A 26,331-nucleotide genomic window follows, 5' to 3' on the forward strand; every position below is an offset into this window, starting at 1 on the left:
TTGTGATCTTTAAAAATTCCCTATATCCTAGAACAGTCCCAGCAGATTGGAAGGTAGCAAATGTAACCCGCTATTCAAGAAAGGAGGGAGAGAGAAAACCAGGAACTACAGGCTAGTTAGCCTGACACGTCAGTCGTCTAGAAAATACTGCAATCCATTATTAAGGAAGTGGTAACGGGTCACTTAGAAATCATAATATGATTAGGCAGAGTCAATGTTGTTTTATGAAAGAGAAATCGTATTTGACAAATGTAAGAGTTTTTGAGGATGTAACTAGCAAGGCAAAGGGGAACCAGTGAATGTAGTACATTTGGATTTCCAAGGGTATTCGACAAGGCGCCACATAAAGGGTTGTTACGCAAGATAAGGGTTCATAGGATTGGGGGTAATATATTGGCATGGATAGAGGATTGGTTAACGGACAGAAATCAGAGAGTAGGGATAAATGGGCCATTTTCGGGTTGGCAGGCTGTAACTAGTGGGGTGCCGCAAGGATCAGTGCTTGGGTCCCAGCTATTTACACTCTATATTAATGACTTTGATGAAGGGACTGAGTGTACGGTAGCTGACGATAACAAAGCTAGATGGGAAAGTAAGCTGAGAGGAGGAAACAAAGAGCCTGCAAAGGGTCAGGTGGCAGGTGGAGTATAATGTGGGGAAATGAGAGGTTATTTACTTTGGTAGGAAGAATAGAAAAACAACATTTTTCAAATGGTGAGAAACTAGAGAGAGATTTAGGTGTCGTCATACAGGAAACACAGAGTTAGCATGCAGGTATAGGAAGCAATTAGGAAAGCAAACGGCATGTTGGCCTTTTTTGCAAGGGGGTTTTGAAGTACAAGAGTAAGGAAGTCTTACTACAATTGTACAGGGTTCTGGTGAGACCACACCTGGAGTACTGTGCACAGTTTTGGTCTCCTTATCTAAGGAAGGATATACTTGCCTTAGAGGCAGTGCAACAAATGTTCACTAGATTGATTACTGGGATGAAAGGATTGTCCTATGAGAAGAGATTGAGTAGATTGGGCTTATACTCACTGGAGTTTAGAAGAATGAGAGGTGATCTCATTGAAACATGGGGATTGACTGGGTAGATGCTGAGAGGTTATTCCCCCTGGCTCAAAAGCCTAGAACTAGGAGGCATAATCTCAGGATAAGGGATTGGCCATTTAAGACTGAGATGAGGAACAATTTCTTCAGAGGGTTGAAAATCTGAAATTTTCTACCCCAGAGAGATTTTTGGACTTGGGGGAATCAAGGGATATGGGAAACTGGCAGGAAAGTGGATTTGAGATCGAAGATCAACCATGATATTAAATGGCAGAGCAGGCTCGAAGAACCGTATGGCCTGTTCCTAATTCTTATGTTAAGAAATTATCATTTTGTCTAATGGCTCAGTAATTTCAGCAAGTAAATAAATCATACAAACTAGTAGGTCTCTAGGTTGATCTCTAATCTGTGCTGTGCATCTCAGCCAGCTGGCATAGGTGAAAAATTGACCTCTGCACTTGGGTTAGAAAGTAGAAACTGGTTCGAGTTCTTTCCTGTTTGTCATCCAGTAACTCAAGTTATAAAGTGCATATGTGGACAAATTGGGCTCTATGATTCCCCTATGGTAACATACTGATGAAATGTGGCACATGACCAAGGTTAATCAGAGTTGGTGGAACCATACCCCAACAAGATAACAATACTTTCACAAGTGGGATGGGGTCGAACAAAATGTAACCTGTGCAGAGTTTATGGGCTTGATGTTGCAGTTTGTGCATTTGTAAAATATCTGCATACCAATAGAAACACATTCAAATATTTGAATGTGTCTCTTGTCAGCAGTTGGTATTGTCATTACATTGTGCCTGAAGTAAGCATTGCTGTCTGCCCATTAATAGTATGGTCGTAGAATTTTAATCGGAGTGATTATATGCACAAATAGTCTTGTGTCCTTCTGTGCATGTGTGCTGTGGACACCGCCCCTTTTTGCGAGTGCGCGCCTGATCCAGTCACGCTTGCGCAGTACAATATATGAGGAAGCCTGAAGTTGGGCCCAACCACGAACTGCGTGGAGCTGCTTCTGCTTCTATGGCTTTCAGGTTATCTCCGGGACATTTGCCTAGAATATTTCTGTGATTATCCACATAAACATTTTCGCAGCCTTCTGAGAGAGGAAATCAGAGGGGGGAAAGAGACTGGGACAGAGGGAGGGAGGGGTGGAAGAGAGACTGGGATAGTGAGCGCAAGGGGGGGTAGAGTGAGCGCGAGGGGGGCAGAGACACTGGGAGAATGGAGGGCAGAGGAGGGCAGGACCTCGGAGGGAGTTAAAGAGCACGGAGCGCACAGTGGGGATGGGGGAAGGACGTAATCCAGGTCTAAATGGGGATTGTGAGTGAGAACACGATCCAGATGGTAAGACGGATCACGTTCTTCCAACTGCACCCATTTACACCCGCAATACGTTCTCCCCCTACACCTGCTTGATTTCTCAGAAAGCTCGGCGCGTGTGTATGTAGCAAGTGACATAATTGGACTAGACAAAATCCGGAGGTTGTGACACTGTCATTATTCACTTCATACCCACTAAACCTGTTAACAATCTGTGACCCACAATACCCCATCCATGGCAGTGGGGTAAGTTCAGGAACTTTGTTGGGGGGGGGAAGAAGGGCGTGAATCCGTTGGGTGGGGGGAGGGGGAGAGACAGGAACTCAGGTGGGGGGTGGTGAAGGTCAGGCACTTGGGCGGTGAGGATGGGGGGCAGGGGGAGGAGTTTTAACCTGTGAGATTAAGCCCTTTCTGTTCTGTTCTGTCTAGAGTCAGCAGTCAGAATGACTCAAATTACACTTTGCTAAGTCACTGATTGTATAGGCTGGGCGGTTCTAATTACACATTCCAAAGAAACTGCTGGGTGGGTTTTATCTTCCAAGGGGACTAATCAGAAATCAAGTCTTGTTATCAAGGGGACCCCAGAGCTTTAGGTGTTACAAATAAACGTTTCCATTTTTAATATAATAGTCAATACCGTACATTTTTTATATTTCTTGCTGCTGACTGGTTACAACTGTTGAGGTTAAAGCAATGTACTGTGCTGCAGATTGATATAGTTAGGCCTGTGATTCCTTGCATGGGCAATCCTTGGTCAGAAGATGGCGCTAGCTATGAGCTATGTCACTTGATCTGCTCCTAAGCACCATATACTGGCTTGTTGTAGAGCACTCAGGGTTTTACTGCATATTGGAATGTTAAAGGAAGAGATGAGCAAAATGATTTAAAGAGTTCATCATCATCATAGGCAGTCCCTCGGAATCGAGGAAGACTTGGTTCCATTCCTGAAGTGAGTTCTTTGGTGGCTGAACAGTCCAATACGAGAGCCACAGACTCTGTCTCAGGTGGGACAGATAGTCATTGAGGGAAGGGGTGGGTGGGACTGGTTTGTCGCACGCTCTTTCCGCTTGATTTCTGCATGCTCTCGGCGTTGAGACTTACAATGAAACCAGGTTGCCTTCATACAGTGACTTGAACATAATGGTGTATTACGAAAGGCGGTTCCAAATTCGACATGAAGAGCTTTGACTAAAATTTTCTAAACCACAATGCTTTTGAGATTGGGTTGCATTGTGTTTGAAACATAGCCACATGTTGTGCATGTGCCTTGTTAAAAGTGACTACCTAAATCAATCCCATGCAGCTGCTAACTGTCAGCTGTGACTCAGTTGGTAGCACCCTCACCTCTTGAGTCAGAAGGTTGTGAGTTCAGGTCCCACTCCAGAGTCTTAAGCACATAAATCTAGTCTGACACTCCACTGCAGTACTGAGGGAGTGCAACACTGCCAGAGATGCTGTCTTTAGAACGAGATGTTAAACTGCTTTCTGAGGTGGACATCAAGGATCCCATGGCACTATTCCAAAGAAGAGCAGGGGAGTTATCCCTGGTGTCCTCGCCAATATTTATCCCTCAAATCAACATCACTAAAAACAGATTATCTGGCATTATCACATTGTTGTTTGTGGGAGCTTGTGCGCGAATTGGCTGTGAAGTGCTTTGGGACATCCAGTGGTCGTGAAAGGCGCTATATAAATGCAAGTCTTTTATAATTTGATATTTGAAGAACTTTTAATAATTTTGTAATCCTACAAAATGTTTCTAAAATTGGATCGCTGCACGATGTCGCACAGAATAAGGTTGTTTTAAAAAAAACAACACAAAGAATAAGGTACTATTTTTCTTGCATTGAGGAAAATAGTGCTACCTGTTTAGAAAATAAATACTACACACATTGGTGTTTTGCAAGATTTGGGACCTTTCTATTGGTGTAAAGTCGTTTTAAAAATTACTCGTTTTTTAAAAATTACTGTTTCCGAACTACAAAATCTATTCTTGTTTCTCACAGCTAGGGAGGTCATTCGGAAGAATATTTCTCAAGTAGTTGATGAGACTTTATCCTCTTCCGATTCTGTTAATGAATCTGATGTGGTAGATGAACCCGAAGCTCCCTCAATCCATTCCACCATTTCAAAACCAGCAGCCAAGAAACCAGCAGCCAAATCTGCCGGAGACAAAGCACCACCAAAAAAGCGTGCTGTTGGCAAGAAACCCACCACTGCTTCTAAGAAAGGCAAGTGATTCTGTTCTGGTAAAGATCTGGTATGGATTGCAATCTGTAGGGTTCGTTCATCTCTGGTAACAAATTACTGTCCATAATAGGGCAGATAAAGTATCAAATTGTCACAATTATATATTTCTCTTTGGTTAAAAGTTTAATTTCTAGTAGAGACATGGTTAATGCTTGGCAATCGTATAGTTATACATCTGAAATCTGTTCTGACCAGCAGTGAGATCAAGCCAAATCTAGCAATGCTATTGAAAGCAGTTACGGGATGGACCTTTTTTTGCTAAGTTAGTAATCGAGTTTGTAATCTAAGCTAACCAGCTGTTCTTTGGAAAAACTGATGCTTGATTGGTTGACAATAGAATGTAAATCTCTGAAACACTGTCCATGCAAAGATTTATGACAAAGCTGGTTTAATGTCTTTCCTAGGCATGGCAATTAAATCTAATTTAGGTAGAATTTTTATTTCAATAAAGCTTTTTTTTCCCCTCCACCCTAACAAGGGGAAGGGGAAAACTGAGGAAGTTTGGCTTTTGACCACTCCTAGGCACTGTCTGCTTGAACAGCTTTGAGGACCTGGAATTTGGTTGGCCTTCTCCTCAGCCAGAGGAGAGGGACATTTACTGTAATTTGTATTTTCATTTCAGTTGTGCTTCGGAGTGAAGTGCATCCACTGCAAAGCTACAGTACAGCAACCAAGAAAAACTTTGAAAAGCCCAATAATTTGGTCTAACCAAAAATATAATTATTTCTAGATGAAAACCAACCTTCCATCTTTGATGTCCTTACCAAACAAAGGGCTGCTCCAAGATCTTCGGCTGCTCCAAAATCTTCCAAGACCGCTACAAAATCGAAAATTGTAATGTTTTCTGATGAAGATGATGTTCCAAAGAAAGTTGCACCTGCTAAGGCTACAAAACCTAAAAGGAAGAAGGACTCTGACTCCGATTCGGAATTTGATTTTGGATCAAAGTCTGCAAAACCTACTGCAAACAAAGTGAGTGTTGATATGGCTGCAGACTCCTATAATACTGCCATTTAAAGTATCAGTTCTGGTGGGGGGGGGGGGGGGGAATTACATTTTGACTTGTGTAATAGCTTAGTAAATAGTAATAAAAATGAGCCACACTTTGTGGGTTGACAATGTGTCACCTGATTTTTTTTTTAACACTTCAGTTATTTGACTGTGACTTATGGGATTGTTTTGCTTCATTTGTTGTTGGATAGCATGCTTGTTTTGTTTGGCTAGGTTAGTATTGTCCAGTAGAAATGGCTGACTAACCACAGGCGTGGCTACAGCGATGCCATTTTAGCCACCTGCACTTATTTTAGCAGAAATTTGAGCCTTACACACAATACAGGTAAATTTACTTAACAAACATCTACCACCATTCATTGCAAAACTTCGCAACTTTTGGAATTCTGCAATTAATTTATCGGACACAACACATCTTAGTGCAGCTTGTAAGTTTCTGTCCACCGGCTTCAAGCAGTACTTGATCAATGATCGCTGAGAATGTTGATTCACACAGCACTCCATCCAGAACATGGTTTGACGTGTCGTACCCTATTGGAACTGCCCGTTATTGGTTGTGCTTGCTCTCTGCTACTGCTGGAGGTGGTATTTCAATTGGCTGAACTGACTATGATGATAGCTTCCCTCACCATACATTGTTGCTGGTATTTCCTTAGAACATTTTCACCTGTTACATGCCATTTAGCAGATAACCAATGAGCAGTAAACAAGGACATACACTGATTTTTATCTTACCATTTTGCCAACAACCTCACAAAAATGTTAAAAGTTCACTTGCATACACTGAATACAAGTATTGAGATCGTACACCAGGTGGACTGCCTAGTGCTCATATTTAATTACTAATCAAATTGTTTTGCCAGATATCTAACTCATAAAGGTGAGGATGGTTGGGGGTTCTTGCTTTGTTCTGTGATTGGTTAGCTGATCTCAGATGAAGTAGTAGAGTGATTAAAGAGAGTAAAACTAGCCAGGATTCCCATTCTTATTTGGCAACATCTGCTGAAAATATGTGAATATGGACATTGGTAAGGACCTGAGGAGCAGTGATGCTCCTGCAGTCATCAAACCTCCTACTACATGCTGGTGATGATCTTATATTAAAGATGGCCATTTGGGTTTGAACTAGAAGGTGATGAGTGCTTGTGGATATACATATAGATATACCACTTACATAATTAGTGCATTCACTGTTGACTTTGGAAATTCATGTTGGCCGCTACATTTTCCTTCTGATTTTAACGTTTGTTTTTCATTTTTGCTTTTTTTTACTTGCACAATCATTTGAACTTTGCTTCTGACCTCACTCAACCTCTTAATAAAATGCAGTGTCCTCAAATAGTCATGTTGATTTTTTTTTTTCCCCTCATGGTTCTCCTTCAGAAATCAAAGATGCTGGATGATAGTTTCCACGTTGATATCTCTGAAGACTCCAACTTAAGTGTTGATATAGATAAAGCACCTAGAGTGACAACAACCCGTGCAAAAAAGGCTGTCCAGTACCTGGAGGACTCTGATGATGACGACGATATATTTTAAGTTTTTAAATGTCTGTGTTCAATTAATATGTGCACTGCCAATTTTGTGCCAGACTCAGTGCTACTCTGTAATGTTAGCTGATAGATGGAGCAGGAGACTAGTTTTCCTGAGCCGGGAGGAAGGGTAGAAATCGAACAGGATTCTTGATCCTGATCACAGTTGTGAAAAAGTGCATGTGTTAGACTTTGATTGGGGACAGGATTGAATAGCATCCAAACACCTAATTTCTAGGCTTCTGTATGAAGAATGACTAAATAAGCTGCAAGTGCCCATGAAATAATATTCCAGCAGAAGTCACTGTCTTCAGAAGAATGAAAATTAGAAAAACCATTTTGGAAAGATATTGGTTAATTTTTAGTTTTAATCTTGTCTGTCTGTTGTAAATATTTGCTGGTAACTGTTCCTTATACTCTCAACTGTCCTCTTACCCTCAACTAATTTTTTACTTTTAAAAAAATTTCTGAAATAAAAGTTTTTTTTTAAAAAGTACAACATATTGTGATTACTATTCTTTCAGTAGAAATGTGCACTTTTACTTTACAACAACAACTTTTATTTGTATAGTGCCTTTAATATAGTATAACATCCTGCTTCACAGGAGTATTAAGACAACAAAAATGGACACCAAGCCGTATAAGGAGAAATTAGGGCAGATGACTAAAAGCTTGGTCAAAGAGGTAGGTTTTAAGGAGCACCTTAAAAGGAGGAAAGAGGCAGAGAGGTTAAGGCAAGGAATTCCAGAGCTTAGGGCCTAGGCAGTGGCAAGCACAGCCACCAATGGTTGAGCGATTATAATTAGGAATGCTCAAGAGGGCAGAATTAGAGAAGCGCAGCTACCTTGAGGGAGGGGGATGTTGTGAGGCTGGAGGAAATTATAGAGATGGAGAGGAGCGAGGCCATGGAGAGATTTGAAAACAAGGATGAAAATTTTGAAATCGAGGCATTGCTTAAGCAGGAGCCAATGTAGGTCAGCAGTGATGGGTTAATGGGACTTGCTGACTTACTACATGTTAGGACACGAGCAGCTAAGTTTTGGATGACCTCAAGTTTGTATAGGGTAGAATGTGGGCGGCCAGCCAGGAGTGCGCTGGAATAGTCATGTCCAGAGGTAAAAATGGCATGTTTGAGGATTTCAGCAGCAGATGAGCTGAGGCAAGGCGGAGACGGACGATGAAATATGGAGATGGAAATAAGCGGCCTTAGTTATGGTGCAGATATGTGGTCGGAACCTAACTTCAGGGTCAAATATGACACCGAGGTTGCGAACAGTGTGGCTCAGCCTCAAACAGATGTTAGGAAGAAGGATGGAGTCAGTGGGGAACGGAGTTTGTGGCAGGGTATGAAAACAATGGCTTCAATCTTCCCAGTATTTAATCGGAGAAAATTTCTGCTCATCCTGAACTGGATGTCGGACAGGCAGTCTGACAATTTAGAGACTGGAGCGGTCGCGAGAAGTGGTGAGGTAGAGTTGGGCATTGCCAACGCAGGTGGAAATTAGTTGAGAAATAGGAGGGGGCCAAGGATAGATCCTTGGTGGACACCACAGATAACTGCGGGGGGTGGGAAGAGAAACCATTGTGGGTAATTCTCTGGCTACGATTGGATAAGAATGGAACCAGGCAAATGCAGTCCTGCCCAGCTGGACGATGGAGGAGAGGTGAATGGATGGTCTCAATCTTGGGAGACAGAACTCCATGAGCTCCTCACACTTACAATCAGAGGGGAGAGGGGTTTAAGAATACGGTTAGCAGTGGAGAATAGAAGCCGGAGTTTATCTTTGCGTTCCAGAATTCTGGAAGAGAGCAATTTTGGCAGACGAGAGCAGGACCCGATTGTGATCCAGCCAGATCTGGCAGTGAATGGCTAAACTCGTCCACCATATCCGTTTAAGTCTGCATCCCTTGGACTTAAGGGAGCGAAGATGAAGGCCGTACCCAGAAGAACATAGTCTACGAATTTGAAGTTGCTTTATTCAATTTCTATTAATTTGAAATGTAATTGCACAAAAAAAGCTCCCATTGGAAAATTTATTGCATAATTTTCACCTCTTAATTCAAAACCCCACTCCAAATTAGTCATGATCAATGAAATCTGCTGCTTAATTTGAATTCAACATGACGATCAACATAAACGTGTGATGGTGGTGCAGTGGTAAGCCTGGTTGCCTTCCAAGCAGTTGACCTGGGTTCGATTCCCAGCCATCACATTTGTCATTTCCACTTGAGGATGAAATGATCCTCTGATGACTCTGGTTGCAAGCAGTTATGACGATCAACATAAAGTACCTAGGTATGGTGCTCATTCCCTTGAGTGTAGAAGATTAATGTAATTGAGGTGTTTAAGATAGGGTAGTTTGAGAGAAACCATTCTGGTGGTGATACTTGAAACAAGGGAGCATAAACTTAGAGCTATGGGGTGATGTGTGGAAGCACTTCTTCACAAAGGTAGTGGTAATCTGGAATTCATCCCCGCCCCCCCAAAAAAAAGTTGAGGCTGGGGGGTGGTCAATTGAAAATTTCAAAATTGATACATTTGTTAGGTATTAAAGGATATATTCATTCATAGGCGGTCTCTCGATCGAAGATGACTTGCTTCCACGAGAGTTCACAGATGTTTCAATGAAGGACCCGATTTTCCAGTCTTGAACTCCAGTTGAGGGGATGGAAGATGCCTGTGCGTCGATTTTTTTTTTAAACGTGTGGTGACTGTTGTACATCAGCCACCACACGGGTTTGACAGAGCTAGGCCTTTATCCAGTGGCAAGGATTAACCAGGACAACTGGAGACCTGCTTTGCTGCATGGACCTAGTGCACACACATATCGCAAGGTGGGCAGGTCCGTGCTGCTCCTGGGCCCCTCGGCTCTTCTGGGCTCCGTACCCTCATTCGCTGCACCTCCGCCCACAATGTTCCAGGGCCCAGCGCTCCAGCTCTATAGCCCCGACCTGCGGTGGTGTTCTCACACAGGCCGGGGCGGCCCACGATATATACATAAAGGATATATACATAATTAGCCATGATCTAATTGAATGGTGGAAAGGTTCAAGGGATGAATAGCAGAAGCATGCTCCTATGTTCTGTTTCCACCTTAGTGTCATGTATAGCATCATCATAAGCAGTCCCTCAAAATCAAGGAAGACTTGCTTCCACTCTAAAAGTGAGTCATGTATAGCATGAAAACAATAGCTGGTGGCTAGCCAGGGTACAAGATCCTTACCCCGAAGCTGCATTTCAACTTGCCAATTAGCTTTGCAGGGTTGGTTCAAGCAGGTCAAAATAGCAACACTCCTGGGCTATCTGACCTTGTCTTACTAGAAAAGCACAAATTTGGATTTAAATATGACTGCATCATGAATCAGCTACTTCAAAAACATTAACTCCAGATCCACATCGAGAGGCAATGATCTCCAAGAAAGATTCAACAGCTGGGCATGTGATCGATTTCCTGAAGTTTTAAACTGCTGACCACTCAGCTTTTCCTGGCCTCCATGCCAGCTGATACAGTGAAGTGTCCTCTCTCCTCAGGTACTACCCCCAATCCTAAAAAAAACATCTCTGACTTTGCAAACTATCACCCAATCTCCAAACTCCCTTGCCTCAAGTTCTTGAACGTTCCTGCAATGCCATGTTTCTGCCCTGCTATAGCACTGAAATGGCCCTAATCAAAGTCACAGGACATCCTCGGCCTCCATTTAAAAATTCTCTCACACAAGTTCAAATCCTTCCTATTTATCATATACATGCTGCTCCTCGGTGACATCCAAAGACATGACGCCAGATTCTCATCATCATAGGCAGTCCCTCGGAATCGAGGAAGACTTGCTTCCACTCTTAAAATGAGTCCTTAGGTGGCTGAACAGTCCAATATATGAGAACCACAGTCCCTGTCACAGGTGGGACAGATAGTTGTTGAGGATAAGGGAGGTTGGGACAGATTTGCCACATGCTCTTTCCGCTGCCTGCGCTTGATTTCTGCATGCTCTCGGCGAGGAGACACGAGGTGCTCAGCGCCCTCCCGGATGCACTTCCTCCACTTCGGGCGGTCTTTGGCCAGGGCCAGGGATGTTGCATTTTATCAAGGAGGCTTTGAGGGTGTCCTTGTAACGTTTCCTCTGCCCACCTTTGGCTCGTTTGCCGTAAAAAACACCAGATTCTGCACATATGCTGACCATGCCACTACCTTTCAACCCTTCCACTGCCTCTGTGTTGTCAGATTGTTTTTCAGTGATTCAGTCCTCGATGAGGCACAATTTCCTCCACTTGAACATTGGGAAAACCAAAGCCATTGACTACGGCCACGTCAAAAACTCTGTTCCCTCACCACGGATTGCAGCGCCCCTCCCTGGCCACTGTCTCAGGCTTATCTGCTGCTGAACCCTCAACTATGCTTTTGTTACCTCCAGATTGGCCGTGTCCAATCTTCCACACTCCATAAACTTGAGCTCATCCAAAATTGCTGCCTGTATTCTAACCCACACCAAGTCCTGTTCACCCAGCACTCCTGCCCTTCCTGACTAACATTATCTCCCGGTCCACCACGTTTTAAAATTCTCAATCTCCTCTGCCAAACCCTCCCTATCTCTGTGACCTTTTCCAGACCTTCAACCCCTCCAAGAACTCTGTGTTCTTTCAACTCGGGCCCCTTTGCCCCGCCATTGGTGGCTGTGCCTTCAACTATCCAGGCCCTAAGCTCTGGAATTCTCTCCCCAAACCCCTTGCTCCTCCTTTAATGCCCTCCTTAAATCTGACCTCGACCAAGCCTTTAGTCACACGCCCTAATACCTCCTGATTTGGCACGTCAATTTTTGTCATGTTCCTGTGAAGCGCCTTGGGGCGTTTTCCGACGTTAAAGAGCGATGTAAATACAAGTTACTGCTGTAAAGAGAGAGTTTCAACATCATCACTATGAAAAAATGAAACGATTCATCTGACCGACCTGGTTTTCAATTTATTTTTGAAATATTTTAGGAGGGACTGATTAGGAGGCCATTGGAAAGTGGCATCACATTAGGCCAGGGTGGCTCAGTGATATCGTCATTAAAACAGTGAACTTGAAATTTCTTAAAAGCCCAATGCTATCATCTGCACCTGCTGTTTGAAATAAGCGAAGATGTGGTTTAGCTATCTCGTTAAACACGCTGAGGGAAGAAAGGATATCACGCTGAGTGTTTATTCTTTCCTCAAACATCAGCCTGATGTTTCATTCCCCTTAAAACGACTTTACAAAAACATCTTGTTGAAGCGCACGGACATGTGTTGGTTTCAGTGACAAGAGAAGGAACGTGGATTTGGCGAGTTTCACACAGGGGCAGAGACAGCTCTCTGAAACATTCCGAAGCTTGCTGTTCTGGGGGGCTTCAGAATCGTCCATTACTCCCAACACCAGCCCAATTGAGAATATACAGGGAGGGGAGGGGAGGGGGAGGCATTGTAACCGTGATCCCGGTCACCGCTAGAGGGAGTGTCAAGACAAGATGGGTCCAGTTATGGAAAGTTTTGCCTGTCATTGAAAAGTTAAGTGAAACTTCTCATTCAATTGCTTTCCGCGTTCTTTTTTCCATATGATTATAAAGCATTTCAGGGTATTAGGAAACGCGTTTCATAGACACAGACTTTTATTGATAGAGGAGTTATCATTTAGTTCGTCTGCCCGAGTGTTATTTTTGGAGGGGTCATGCCCCTCCTACGAGGTTTAAGCTCAGAGCAGGTTGCATTTCACTGCTCGATCTAATGGGAGGTTTGCCTTCCAATGCTTGCCGTTGCTGGAGGAGCAAATAAAGAACCTTAAGTTGAATTTGACGAAGAGAACCTTAGACCAAGGTTAGAGTGAAAACGTTTCTTTTGCAGACCTCCTGACGGCGGAAAATATCGAAATAAGGTGCCTTTGAACATGGAATGTGCCATGTAGCTTTCGAAAATAGTAAGTTTTCTTCACTATCTCCTAACCATTTTAGTTGCTTTTCACAATAATGATGATGCTAATGGTTGGCGAAACCCCTTGGGAACCTCCACTTCCCCCTCCTTAAAGTGACCACTCGACCTGAAATGTTCCATAGCGACCTGAATTCAAGCCACTCGTGAAACATGTCTACAGCTCTATGATGCTACTATTGGGATGGAGGAGTTGGTTTTGGTAGTGTGAACATCGTGTGCTGGAGCACCAATGTCAGACTCCTGCGATCCGAACTAAACAATACTAAAATGGCTATTGGTTCCTTTCTGGGGTACCCTCTGGTATCTTGACAAAGTAGTCATTCTTTGTGGATGCCAACAGGTTGTTCCATTAAGGGGGGTGGGGGTGGAGGAGGACTGTGTGCTTGATCCTGTCCTCATCCAACCCAACAAAAGCTGTTTCCAGAAGCTGAAACTCTGGCTGATGATTCTCCTCCCTGGCCCTCTCGGGATAATTATTGTATTCTCACTGGTGTTGGCTAACTCAGCACAAACCAAGAATCTTGTATTTTGTGAGGCTCAACTAAGCTGGTCAGGAAAAGAAATTAGTCATGTTTCTTATTCATGCCGGATATCCAGTTGTCTTTGCTGGAAATAGTGCATGTGTGGATGTTGGGCAAGAACTGTATCAAGTTTAATTGTGTTGTACTCAATGGTAAACCTGCTGACAGCACAAATGAAGAATGGCCACTTGGACGAATTACTGAACGACTTCCAGACCAATGGAACTATACCCTAGCGAGCCTCAGCACCTTCAGCAGTGTATGAGTAGACAGGTCAGAAAATTGGTGATCAAAAAGGAACCCCTCCTCAATAAAACAAAACACAAAATACTGACAGTTTAGTTATTGGAAGGACTTTCACTGTACAAGTTTGGTCTGAAAAACAGTTGGGACCGTGATCTCAGAATATCTTCCACAGAATTTATGTGTTATTTAATAAAATTAATTTATCTAATAATGAAAAATGCAAGGTGCCTTGAGAGTGGATTTACTGTAAACTAATATGTACAAGTGAAGTTTAACACTCAAATTTCTCAAATTAACAATTAGCAACCGTTCCATTAATTAAAAAGAGGGGTTTGGATATCATCTGCACAGATTGCCCTTAGTACCAATGAATTACAGCATTGTCTAGAAATTAGCTTTCGAATGTACCAACCTACAAATTGTTTTATGGAGCTGAAAGTCCATTCATACAAAATGCTAGTTTATATAATCTTATTATGTCTCAACATGCTTCAAATAGAATTGACAGCAGACCTGATCTTGCCCTCACCTGAGCTCCACATAGAAACACTGGACTGCAGGATCACTGGACTGCAGGGTCACTGGACAGCAATCTGAAGTTGTTAGCCTGGCTTTTCTCCCTCCTCAATCCAATGATTTATGAGGCCAATTGTAGCAATAGCAATACTACCCGAGATGAGATTAACTATGTCCGCACAGATTGGGGATTAAACCTGGGACTGTCCTGCTTCTTAGTGCTGAGTACCAAGTAGTGCATTTACCTAGTGAACTATCAGCGATACAATCTGCAGTATTTTTAATTTTGTAATTCCTTGTAAGTTTATAACATGCTGTATTTAAGAATACTATTTTGGGGATGGCTATGTACGTCAGTCCTGTTTGTTTGTGATTGCAATTAAGTAATGAACGGGTGCCTGCACAGTACTGAGGAATATAAGGATGGGCAGATTTACTGAATGAAAAGACCATGGGGTGAAATTGGGTGCCTTTGCACCTCCCGTAGGCATCCCCGAGGGCGCTAATGGGGTGCAAATGGCTTTGCGCCGGGTGCAGCGCTGATTTTGTGGCCGCGCTATGGCGTTGTGCCCTGATTTCCTTCACCTGGAGATCCTGATATCATCGCCACGCACATTGTCCAGGTAGCACCCCGGACCCGAAATTGACTTCCGCCCCCTGCAGCAGTGCCGGGCGAAAACACCAACAGCTGCAGGAAGCGTGGCTCGAGGGTCCGGCCACTTCGGGGGCAATGATTAAAGGCAAGATGGCCATGGTAAGTGGGGGGAAAAAAAATTACCTTTCCTGTTCCAGTTTTTTTACACGGGATCCTGCAAACAATTGATATGCCCGGCACTCCACCTGGTGCTAACTTTTCAAACTTTTAAAAATTAGCGCCCCAAACGGGACGATAGTGAATTTCTCTCCCCATATATATGTGCTCAGTTCCCTGATACAGATAGTTATTACCATTCATCCTTAACCTACTGGGATGAGATAAGCATAATGGGATTGGGTTTGATGATCCTTTATGGTCTTTGATAGTGAATCCAGCAGATTGATTTCCCCGCGAGGTTAGTGAAGTGTCGCAACGCGAGTTAAGTGAAGACCACTTCTATTGTTTCTTGTCGGTTCCCTATGTTATGGTGTATTTGTTCTCTCTTAATTCTGTAATAGTGTATACTTGATTTGGGGGATGGGTAGGGGCAGGAAGGGAGCTGTTTATGTAGAATTTTCTCTCAACAGATTAAATGGATGGACTAGAGTCCACAGGAGGGTAGGTTATTACATTGTCTATGGAACATCCATGCTTTCTCCTGTTCTTAAAGTATTTTAGTGAATTAAGTGTTTCCTGAAGTAGTGTTACTTTCCTCGGCATTCCTGTCTCTGTGCAATGCTCCTGAGTGTGAATTAATATGGAAGATGCTTATGTGTGTGTCATGCCATGATAGGAAAGTTTAGGACTTTTATCCTAGGGCACCTTACTCCAAATTTCAGTTAATACCAGTTTAGCAGATTAATTGAGTTATTTGATTGTCAAGGGTCAGCCTTGACTTAAATGGGCAGCATTCTTGCCTCTGAGTCAGAGTTTGTTGGTTCACGTCCCACTCCAGAGACTTGAGCACATAATCTAGCATGGCGCTCCAGTGCAGTGCTGAGGGAGTGCTGCACTGTCTTTTGGATGAGATGTTTGGATGTGGGGAGGGGAGGGGAGATATTGGTGGAAAAGAAAGGGTAACGAACTATAGATTTTGTTTTATAAAGAAATACCTGCTGTTGTGGTTATCATTTAGTTGCAAGATTCTCGTAACATTCATAAACTGTGCCGACTTCATTTTTGTAGTTTACCATGTCATTAAATTCCAAAATTGCCTTGTAATTTCTACTATTGTTCAAGAAATAAAATATACAGGGGAATTACAGCCTAGCAAATTGGGCACCTAATTAGAATTCTGTTTTGCAATGTGAAGCAGCTCACAGCAGATTACATTTATCCATTAAGCCATCAGACAGGATGCCTTTCTTTAATAAATTTAATTCATGCCGGTTCCACAAGTGAATACCTCACTGCAGGTTACACTAAGAGCAAGAAGATAACTAAAGAAATAATAGGGCCTATTTGAAGACCATAAAGGTGTGTGTGCAGATGGAAGACGTGGGTATTGTTCTTAATGAATACTTTGTGTCTGTTTTCACAAAAGAGAAGGCTGCTGCAGATGTTGTAATCAGGGAGAAGTGTGAAATATTAGATGAAATAAACATTGTGAGAGAGGAAGTATTAAGGGGTTTAGCAGCTTTGAAAGTGGATAAATCCCCAGGCCCAGATGAAATGCATCCCAGGCTGTTAAGAGAATTAAAAGAGGAAATAGCAGAGGCTCTGACCATCATTTTCCAATCCTCTCTGGCTACAGGTGTGGTACCGGAGGACTGCTAATGTGGTACCTTTGTTTAAAAAGGGAGAAAGGGATAGACCGAGTAATTACTCAGTCTGTCAGCCTAACCTTGGTGGTGGGACAATTATTGGAAAAAATTCTGAGGGACATGATAAATTTTCATTTAGAAAGGCACGGATTAATCAAGGACAGTCAGCATGGATTTGTTAAGGGAAGGTTGTGCCTGACTAACTTGATTGAATTTTTTGTGGAGATAACAGGGAGGGTCGATGAGGGCAGTGTATTTGATTTAGTGTATATGGATTTTAGCAAGGCTTTTGATAAAGTCCCACATGGCAGACTGGTCATGAAAGTAAAAGACCATGGGATCCAGGTCAAAGTGGCAAATTGGATCCAAAACTGGCTCGGAGGCAGGACGCAAAGGGTAATGGTTGATGGGTGTTTCTGTGACTGGAAGGCTGTATCCAGTGGGGTTCCACAGGGCTCAGTACTAGGTCCCTTGCTTTTTGTGGTATTTATCAATGATTTAGATGAATGCAGGGGTTATGATTAAGAAGTTTGCAGATGATACTAAAATCGGCTGTGTGGTTGATAATGAAGAAGAAAGCTGTAGGACGATATCAGGTCAGCAGAACAGTGGCAAATGGATTTCAATCTGAAGAAGTGTGAGGTAATACATTTGGGGAGGGCTAACAAGGCAACGGAATACACATTAAATGGTAGGACACTGAGAAGTGTAGAGGAACAAAGGGACCTTGGAGTGCATGTCCACAGATCCTTGAAGGTAGCAGACCAGGTAGATAAGGTGGTTAATGTATTATATATAGCTCCACCCAGTGGACTACTGTGACATTGCAGCCATTGCTGTTTACAACAATAAAGAGGGAACAAGTCATGTGACTGGTTTCCTGCAGTTATCAGCCATCTTAAAGCCTGTGTGTGTTTGTGAGATTGTACCAAAAACATAACATTGGTGACGGCGAATAGGATAATCAGATAACCTAGCTGAAATTTTTGTTGGTGGATGATTCACTCAACTGACAGAGAGACTTTGAGAGCTTCTCTGTTTTAATTAACAGCTAAAAATACAAGGTAAATTACAAGCACACTTGGCTGAACTGCCAGAGTCCAGATGGCTGTGCCTATGGGAATAATAGGGCACTTGGGGGAGTTTCAACATGACCGCGAATGTTTCGGAGCATATGTGGAGCGGCTAGAAATGTTTTTCACCGCAAGTAGTGTCATCGAAGTCTCCGATGATGATAAACCATAACCGGGTGATGTTGGAAAGAAAACGGGCTATTTTCTTAACTGAAGCAGGGCCCGAGGTGAAACCCTGAAAAATTTGCTTGTACCTGTCAAACCAAAGTTCACATCACTTAAGGAGATTCTAGAATAGCACTACAGTCCTGAGCCCCTGGAAATTTCTGAAAGTTATTGTTTTGGAATACAAGATCAGTTAACCGACGAAAGTATCAGTGAGTGCATTGTAGCATTAAAAAAGCTAGCCACTGTAATTTCGGAAACTTTCAGGACCAAGCATTGCGTGACCGCTTTTGTTTGTGGGATGAAAAATGATGCGATCAGAAGAAAGTTATTGATAAATCCTAACCTGACTTTTGATTTAGCTTGTCAGACAGCTCTGTCAATGGACATGGCCGACCAATATTCCCCAGAATTTCGTGCGATTTCCAGTCATCAGACAACCGAGGTGAATCACCTGCAGGTTAAAAGTAAAAGACCGTTGGGCCCCAAGGTCTCCACAACTGGCAATGGTAACAGAGCATTGAAGTCGTGCTATCAGTGCCTGGGACAACACATTGCTCAAAGTTGTCCATATGTGAAGGCAGAATGTTTCTTTTGCAGGAAAACTGGGCATCTTGCGAAGGCATGCCCACTGAAGAGTCAAAGCTATAAGTAGAAATCCCCAGAGACTACGTAGCATGGAAGAAAAACAACAGGACGAGGAGGTTTTAGAGCTACAAATCATCAGGAGCACGAGGGTAACTAACAGCGATTCGAAACGTATCATCATCCACGTAGATGTTGCAGGAACCAAGATACCCGGGAAATCGACACGGGTGCATCTATGAGTGTAGTACTGGAGTCGAAATACCTCGACAAATTGTGCGATTTCCCATTTGGAGAAATCCAAGATAGAGCTGCGAGGCTACTCGGGAGAGAACATTCCTATGGTACGTCATATCGGTGAAATACAAGGATCAGTTTCAGAGCTTGCCTTTCTTAGTAGTGGCAGGAGACAAGCCTGCTCTACTAGGAAGAAATTGGTTGGGATCACTGAAGCTGGATTGGAGTGAGATTTTTCACGTTGAAACAAGATTTGCATCAATGGATGATGTCATCAAGAAGTATCCGAAGGTATTCTGCGAAACAGGCAGTCCGATCCAAGGCTTTAAGGCGAGTATCAGGGGACAGAAGGATGCTAGACCAGTTTACTGCAAGCTACATCCTGTACCATATGCACTCAAGGAGAAAGTTGAGCAAGAACTCAAAAGACTAGAGACTGAGAACATTATCTCTAAGATAAATCTATGTAATTGGGCTACACCGATTGTTGTTGTACCTAAGTCCGATGGTAAGGTTGCGTGGTGATTATAAAGTAACTGTAAACCAGGTTCTAGAGGGTAATCGCCCCAATACATTGCCAAACAACACTGATACGTGGTCAAATCTTCTTGATATGTCCTTACTATACAGTATAAATGCACACGAGGCCCATACTTGAGAGAAAGTCACTCTGTGACCAGTTACCTTTATTACCAAGAACTCAAGAGACAGACGGTGGGTGGAGCTTCCCCTTTTATACCAGAAAAGTCCAGGTTAGGAGTGTCTCCCACAAGTTCGCCCCCTGTGGTCAGTGTTCTCAAGGTGTACAACTTAGGTCAGCTTATACATGGGCTACAATGACAGTTGAATACATGACACTTCTCAAAGTTGGATCTTACGAATGCCTACTTACAACTTGAAGTAGATGAGGAGTCAAAGACATGCTTGACTATAAATACTCATCTAGGCCTATATCAATTTAATAGGCTACCATTTGGAGTGTCTTATACCCCCGCCATATTCCAAGGGGTGATGAACCAGATTTTGCAAGGTATTGAAGGGGTAATATGTCATTTAGATGTGCAGTACGGGCAGGGGGTAGGGGGGGGGTGCTTGACAGACAGCTGTCTGTCAAAAAAAAGTGCAGTACAAATAGTTAGTCTCATTTTATTTATTGAACAATAGTAGAAATTACAAGGCAATTTAGGAATTTAATTACATGCTAAACCACAAAAATGAAGCTGGTACAGTTTATGAATGTTACGAGAATCTTGCAACTAAATGATAACCTCAACAGTATTTCTTTATAAAACCTTTCTTTTCCACCACTATTTCCTCTCCTCTCCCCACACCCAAAGGTATTGAATCTTTGTTGGGTGGGGCTTCATTTTAGCAGGTCATTCCATCGTCCGATGAATTGCAACTGAGCCCAATCCTGTCCTCACTTGCACTTCCAAAAGGGATTGATGGATGGTGACCAAGAGAAGAAAGCCTGGCCATTTTTTTTAACCCTCCCCCCCCCACCTCTGCCACCCAGTATATTAAGGCCAATTATAGTTTCACCTTAACATCCCGTCAGCCTACTCTGCACAGACTGTGGACTAAATCTGGGACCTTGCTGCTCTCCATGGCTCCACCTCCCCAATGAGTTAATCACTGAGCCATCATCGTCATCTCGGTACTTGTACATAAGAGCCATCTTATTCGGGGTCTTCCTCTTGGCATCTTCCATGTTGGTAGTGGTTTGGTGGTCAGACTCAGGGTGGCACATGAGGTGCCCATAGTGGAAGAGTTGGTATCGATCAACCAATTGGGACAGCGGTGGTGGATTATTCATTTTACATACAGTCTCATTTAAGATTGTGTCCTGAGGCTTAACCTTTAGTATTACGGGAATCAATTATAGAATCAAATCCATTGATTCACCTATTCATCATAGGCGGTCCCCCATACCGAGGATGACTTGCTTCCACGCCAAAAAAGGATGCGTTCACAGGTGTTTCGATGAAGGACCTAATATTCCAGATCCCGAACTGCATGTTGAAGGTGGAAGATGCCTGTGCGTGCATTTTTTTAATGTGTGGTGGTCATTGCACACCAGCCACCACACGGGCTTGACAGAGCTAAGTCTTGGTCCAGTGGCAAGGATTAACCAAGATGACTGGAGACCAGCTCTGCTGCACGGACCTAGTGCACGGACCTAGTGCACACACAAATCGCAGAGTGGGCTATTCATTACCTTGGTGTCTACCCAAGTTTCTAAGCCTTGTATAAATATGGATACTGCTAATGCGTTGTAGAGCCGTACTTTGAGATTGCGACATATATTCAGTCTCCATATTCGGGACAGCGGGTTAATTGCAGAGCTCACAAATTATAACATGCCTACTGCAGTCAGAAAAGCAGACCCCTTGGAGGAAACCATGCTTACTACGTGAATTGATTCCACCATCTTGAATAGATTGTCATCTATTCTGAAGGTAGCTGTAATGATATTGTAGCCCAGCGATTGCACTTTGATCTTGTTCCAGCTGACCTGAAGACCAAGGCTAGATGCCTCTTGGTCAAAAATGTGTATGGCTTCGGTGAGTGTGTCCACAATTTCAACCAAAGCCGTTATGTTGTTGGCAAAAGTCCCGATCTGTCCATATCCATTACCCAGGCTGGTCCCACATCCTTTTGTTCTGTTTTTCACTTCATGATATAGTCAACACCTGGCAAGAATAATGGGATTAGAACACAGCCCTGGCTCAAAGCCTTCTGTCAATATGGACCCGGCTGCTTGTGTAGGCATAAAACGCTTATGATTAATATAATTTTGATCGGAATACCTAGGGATTGTAACAGGAGCCATAGGCACTCTCTATTCAATGAGTCAAAAGCTTTTTTCAAATCGATGGAAGCAACATATTGTATTTGTGTCATTTGACTGCTACCTGCCCAAGTGTAAATATCTGTTCAATGTTGGACCTATTCTCCTATACTCTTGTGGCATTTATGTCTGAGAGATTTCTTGATGTGAGTAAATATCATCCAGATAAATTCTTCAGCCAATATTGACAGTAGCATAATATCCCTATAGATATTGTAGTCAGTTTTGGCACTTTGCCTTTATTTTAAAAAATACATGACGATACCTTAGCACTGGTGGGCCTTAGTTTCATCAGTCCATACTTGTGTAAATAGCTGGAGCAAGCTTATAGTTCCTACATGACCATCTTTCAGGAGTGATGCGCCTTCTGGCAGGGGGAAGCATAAGAACAAGAGTAGGCCATTCAGCCCCTCGAGCCTATTCCATCCACTATTCAATTAGATCATGGGTGCTCTTCCATTCTTCAATTTGGCACAGATTCTTTAATCTCCGAAAGGGAGGGGGGAGAGGCTTAAACATAGAAACATCGAGCCTGCACCACCATTCAATAAGATCATGGCTGATCATTCCCTCAGTACCCCTTTCCTGCTTTCTCTCCATACCCCTTGATCCCCCTAGCCATAAGGGCCTTATCTAACTCCCTCTTGAATATATCCAATGAACTGGCATCAACAACTCTCTGCGCCAGGGAATTCCACAGATTAACAACTCTCTGAGTGAAGAAGTTTCTCCTCATCTCAGTCCTAAATGGCCTACTCCTTATCCTAAGACTGTGTCCCCTGGTTCTGGACTTCCCCAACATCGGGAACAATCTACCCGCATCTAACTTGTCCAGTCCCGTCAGAATCTTATATGTTTCTATGAGATCCACTCTCATCCTTCTAAACTCCAGTGTATAAAGGCCCAGTTCATATGTCAGTCCAGCCACCCCGGGAATCAGTCTAGTGAACCTTCGCTGCACTCCCTCAATAGCAAGAACGTCCTTCCTTAGATTAGGAGACCAAAACTGAACACAATATTCCAGGTGAGGCCTCACCAAGGCCCTGTACAACTGCAGTAAGACCTCCCTGCTCCTATACTCAAATCCCCTAGCTATGAAGGCCAACATACCATTTGCCTTTACCGCCTGCTGTACCTGCATGCCAACTTTCAATGACTGATGTACCATGACACCCAGGTCTCATTGCACCTCCCCTTTTCCTAATCTGCCGCCATTCAGATAATATTCTGCCTTTGTGTTTTTGCCCCCAAAGTGGATAACCTCACATTTATCCACATTACACTGCATCTGCCAGTCATTTGCCCACTCACCTAACCTGTTTAAGTCACCCTGCAGCCTCTTAGCGTTCTCCTCACAGCTCACACTGCCACCCAGTTTAGAGTCATCTACAAACTTGGAGATATTACACGCAATTCCTTCATCTAAATCATTGATGTATATTGTGAAGAGCTTGGGTCCCCGCACTGAACCCTGCGGCACTCCACTGGTCACTGCCTGCCATTCTGAAAAGGACCCGTTTATCCCGACACTTTGCTTCCTGTCTGCCAACCAGTTCTCTATCCACGTCAGTACATTACCCCCAATACCATGTGTTTTGATTTTGCACACAAATCTCTTTTGTGGGACCTTGTCAAAAGCCTTTTGAAAGTCCAAATCCATCACATCCACTGGTTTACCCTTGTCCATTCTACTAGTTACATCCTCAAAAAATTCCAGAAGATTTGTCAAGCAAGATTTCCTTTTCATAAATCCATGCTGACTTGGACCGATCCTGTCACTGCTTTCCAAATGTGCTTCTATTTCATCCTTAATAATTGATTCCAACATTTTCCCCACTACTGATGTCCGGCTAACCGGTCTATAATTACCTGTTTTCTCTCTCCCTCCCTTTTTAAAAAGTGGTGTTACTTTAGCTACCCTCCAGTCCATAGGAACTGATCCAGAGTCGATAGACTGTTGGAAAATGATCACCAATGCATCCACTATTTCAAGGGCCACTTCCTTAAGTACGCTGGGATGCAGACTATCAGGCCTGGGGATTTATCGGCCTTCAATCCCATCAATTTCCCTGACACAATTTCTTGCCTAATAAAGATATCCTTCAGTTCCTCCTTCTCACTAGACCCTCGATCCCCTGGTACTTCCAGTAGGTTATTTGTATCTTCCTTCATGAAGACAGAACCAAAGTATTTGTTCAATTGGTCTGCCATTTCTTTGTTCCCCATTATAAATTCACCTGAATCTGACTGCAAGGGACCTACGTTTGTCTTTACTAATCTTTTTCTCTTCACATATCTATAAAAGCTTTTGCAGTCAGTTTTTATGATCCCGGCAAGCTTCCTCTCATACTCTATTTTCCCCCTCCTAATTAAACCCTTTGTCCTCCTCTGCTGAATTCTAAATTTCTCCCAGTCCTCAGGTTTGCTGCTTTTTCTGGCCAATTTATATGCCTCTTCCTTGGATTTAACACTATCCTTAATTTCCCTTGTTAGCTATGGTTGAGCCACCTTCCCCGTTTTATTTTTACACCAGACCGGGATGTACAATTGTTGAAGTTCATCCATGTGATCTTTAAATGTTTGCTATTGCCTATCCACTGTCAACCTTTTAAGTATCATTTTCCAGTCAATTCTGGACAATTCACACCTCATACCATCGAAGTTACCTTTTCTTAAATTCAGGACCCTAGTTTTTGAATTAACTGTGTCACTCTCCATCTTAAAGAATTCTACCATATTATGGTCATTCTTCCCCAAGGGGCCTCGCACAACAAGATTGCTAATTAGTCCTTTCTCATTACACATCACCCAGTCTAGGATGGCCAGCTCTCCAGTTGGTTCCTCGACATATTGGTCCAGAAAATCGTCCCTTATACATTCCAGGAAATCCTCCTCCACCGCATTGCTACCAGTTTGGTTAGCCCAATCAGTACGTAGATTAAAGTCGCCCATGATAACTGCTGTACCTTTATTGCACGCATCCCTTATTTCTTGTTTGATGCTGCCCCCAACCTCACTACTGCTGTTTGGTGGTCTGTACACAACTCCCACTAGTGTTTTCTGCCCTTTGGTATTCCGCAGCTCCACCCATACAGATTCCACATCATCCCAGCTAATGTCCTTCCTTACTATTGCATTAATTTCCTCTTTAACCAGCAATGCCACCCCGTCTCCTTTTCCTTTCTGTCTATCCTTCCTAAATGTTGAATACCCCTGGGTGTTGAATTCCCAGCCTTGGTCACCCTGGAGCCATGTCTCCGTGATGCCAATTACATCATAACCGTTAACTGCTATCTGCGCAGTTAATTCGTCCACCTTATTCAGAATACTCCTCGCATTGAGGCACAGAGCCTTTAGGCTTGTCTTTCGAACACACTTTGCCCCTTCAGAATTTTGCTGTAATGTGGCCCTTTTGGCTTTTGCCTTGGGTTTCTCTGCCCTCCACTTTTACTATTCACTTTTCTATATTTTGCTTCTGACTCCATTTTATTTCCCTCTGTCTCCCTGCATAGGTTCCCATCCCCCTGCCATATTAGTTTAACTCCTCCCCAACAGCACTAGCAAACACTCCCCCTAGGACATTGGTTCCGGTCCTGCCCAGGTGCAGACCATCCGGTTTGTACTGGTCCCAACTCCCCCAGAACCGGTTCCAATGTCCCAGGAATTTGAATCCCTCCCTTCTGCACCACTCCTCAAGCCACATATTCATCTGAGCCATCCTGCGATTCCTACTCTGACTAGCACGTGGCACTGGTAGCAATCCTGAGATTACTACTTTTGAGATCCTACTTTTTAATTTAGCTCCTAGCTCCCTAAATTCGTCTTGTAGCACCTCATCCCATTTTTTACCTATGTCATTGGTACCTATATGCACCTCGACAACTGGCTGTTCACCATCCCTTTTCAAAATGTCCTGCACCCGCTCCGAGATATCCTTGACCCTTGCACTAGGGAGGCAACATACCATCCTGGAGTCTCGGTTGCGGCCTCAGAAGCGCCTATCTATTCCTCTTACAATAGAATCCTTTCCACTATCGCTCTCCCACTCTTTTTCCTGCCCTCCTGTGCAGCAGAGCCAGCCACGGTGCCATGAACTTGGCTGCTGCTGCTCTCCCCTGATGAGTCATCCTCCTCGACAGTACCCAAAGCGGTGAATCTGTTTGGTAGGGGGATGACCGCAAGGGACTCCTGCACTACCTTCCTTGCACTGCTCTTCCTGTTGGTCACCCATTCTCTATCTGGCTGTGTACCCTTTTCCTGCGGTAAGACCAACTCACTAAATGTGCTATTCACGTCATTCTCAGCATCGTGGATGCTCCAGAGTAAATCTACCCGCAGCTCCAGTGCCTCAATGTGGTCTGTCAGGAGCTGCAGGCGGATGCACTTCCCGCACATGTAGTCTGAGCTCTCCTGCCATGACTTAACCCTTAGATTAACTTAATTTATCAACAACAATGCTAAATGTTACTTACTGATAAAGAAAAGAAAAAGAAAAACTAAAGGTTTGCTAGATATCAACATACCAACTATTGCATTTTTGCCTCCAGTGATGAGGTCCTGAGGCTTTACATTGATAATCTACATGCTTTGCTTAAAATACATAACCAGCGAGTTCAAATAAATT

The 26,331-nt window shown here is 43.3% G+C and overlaps 2 protein-coding genes and 1 non-coding gene across 3 annotated transcripts in view; all 3 read left to right on the plus strand.

Annotated features, from left to right (window-relative positions):
* top2a (DNA topoisomerase II alpha) overlaps positions 1–7,643 on the plus strand; it is a 64,513-nt gene extending 56,870 nt beyond the window's left edge. The window contains exons 33-35 of the mRNA XM_070864254.1: positions 4,386–4,610; positions 5,360–5,601; positions 7,024–7,643. Coding sequence (XP_070720355.1) covers positions 4,386–4,610; positions 5,360–5,601; positions 7,024–7,179 — 623 coding nt within the window. The 3' untranslated portion in view covers positions 7,180–7,643. The remainder of the gene's footprint in view (positions 1–4,385; positions 4,611–5,359; positions 5,602–7,023) is intronic.
* Positions 7,644–9,313: 1,670 nt separating this feature from the next.
* Positions 9,314–9,385, plus strand: trnag-ucc (transfer RNA glycine (anticodon UCC)). Its single transcript has one exon. It is a non-coding gene; the product is annotated as a tRNA-Gly (tRNA).
* A 3,500-nt stretch (positions 9,386–12,885) lies between these two features.
* The window catches only part of LOC139233582 (gap junction delta-3 protein-like), a 71,366-nt gene continuing 57,920 nt past the window's right edge, over positions 12,886–26,331 (plus strand). The window contains exon 1 of the mRNA XM_070863983.1: positions 12,886–13,099. The gene's annotated coding sequence lies outside the window, so the exon portion shown is untranslated. The remainder of the gene's footprint in view (positions 13,100–26,331) is intronic.

This window comes from Pristiophorus japonicus, chromosome 21 (assembly GCF_044704955.1).
Source record: "Pristiophorus japonicus isolate sPriJap1 chromosome 21, sPriJap1.hap1, whole genome shotgun sequence".
NCBI classification, from domain to species: domain Eukaryota; kingdom Metazoa; phylum Chordata; class Chondrichthyes; family Pristiophoridae; genus Pristiophorus; species Pristiophorus japonicus.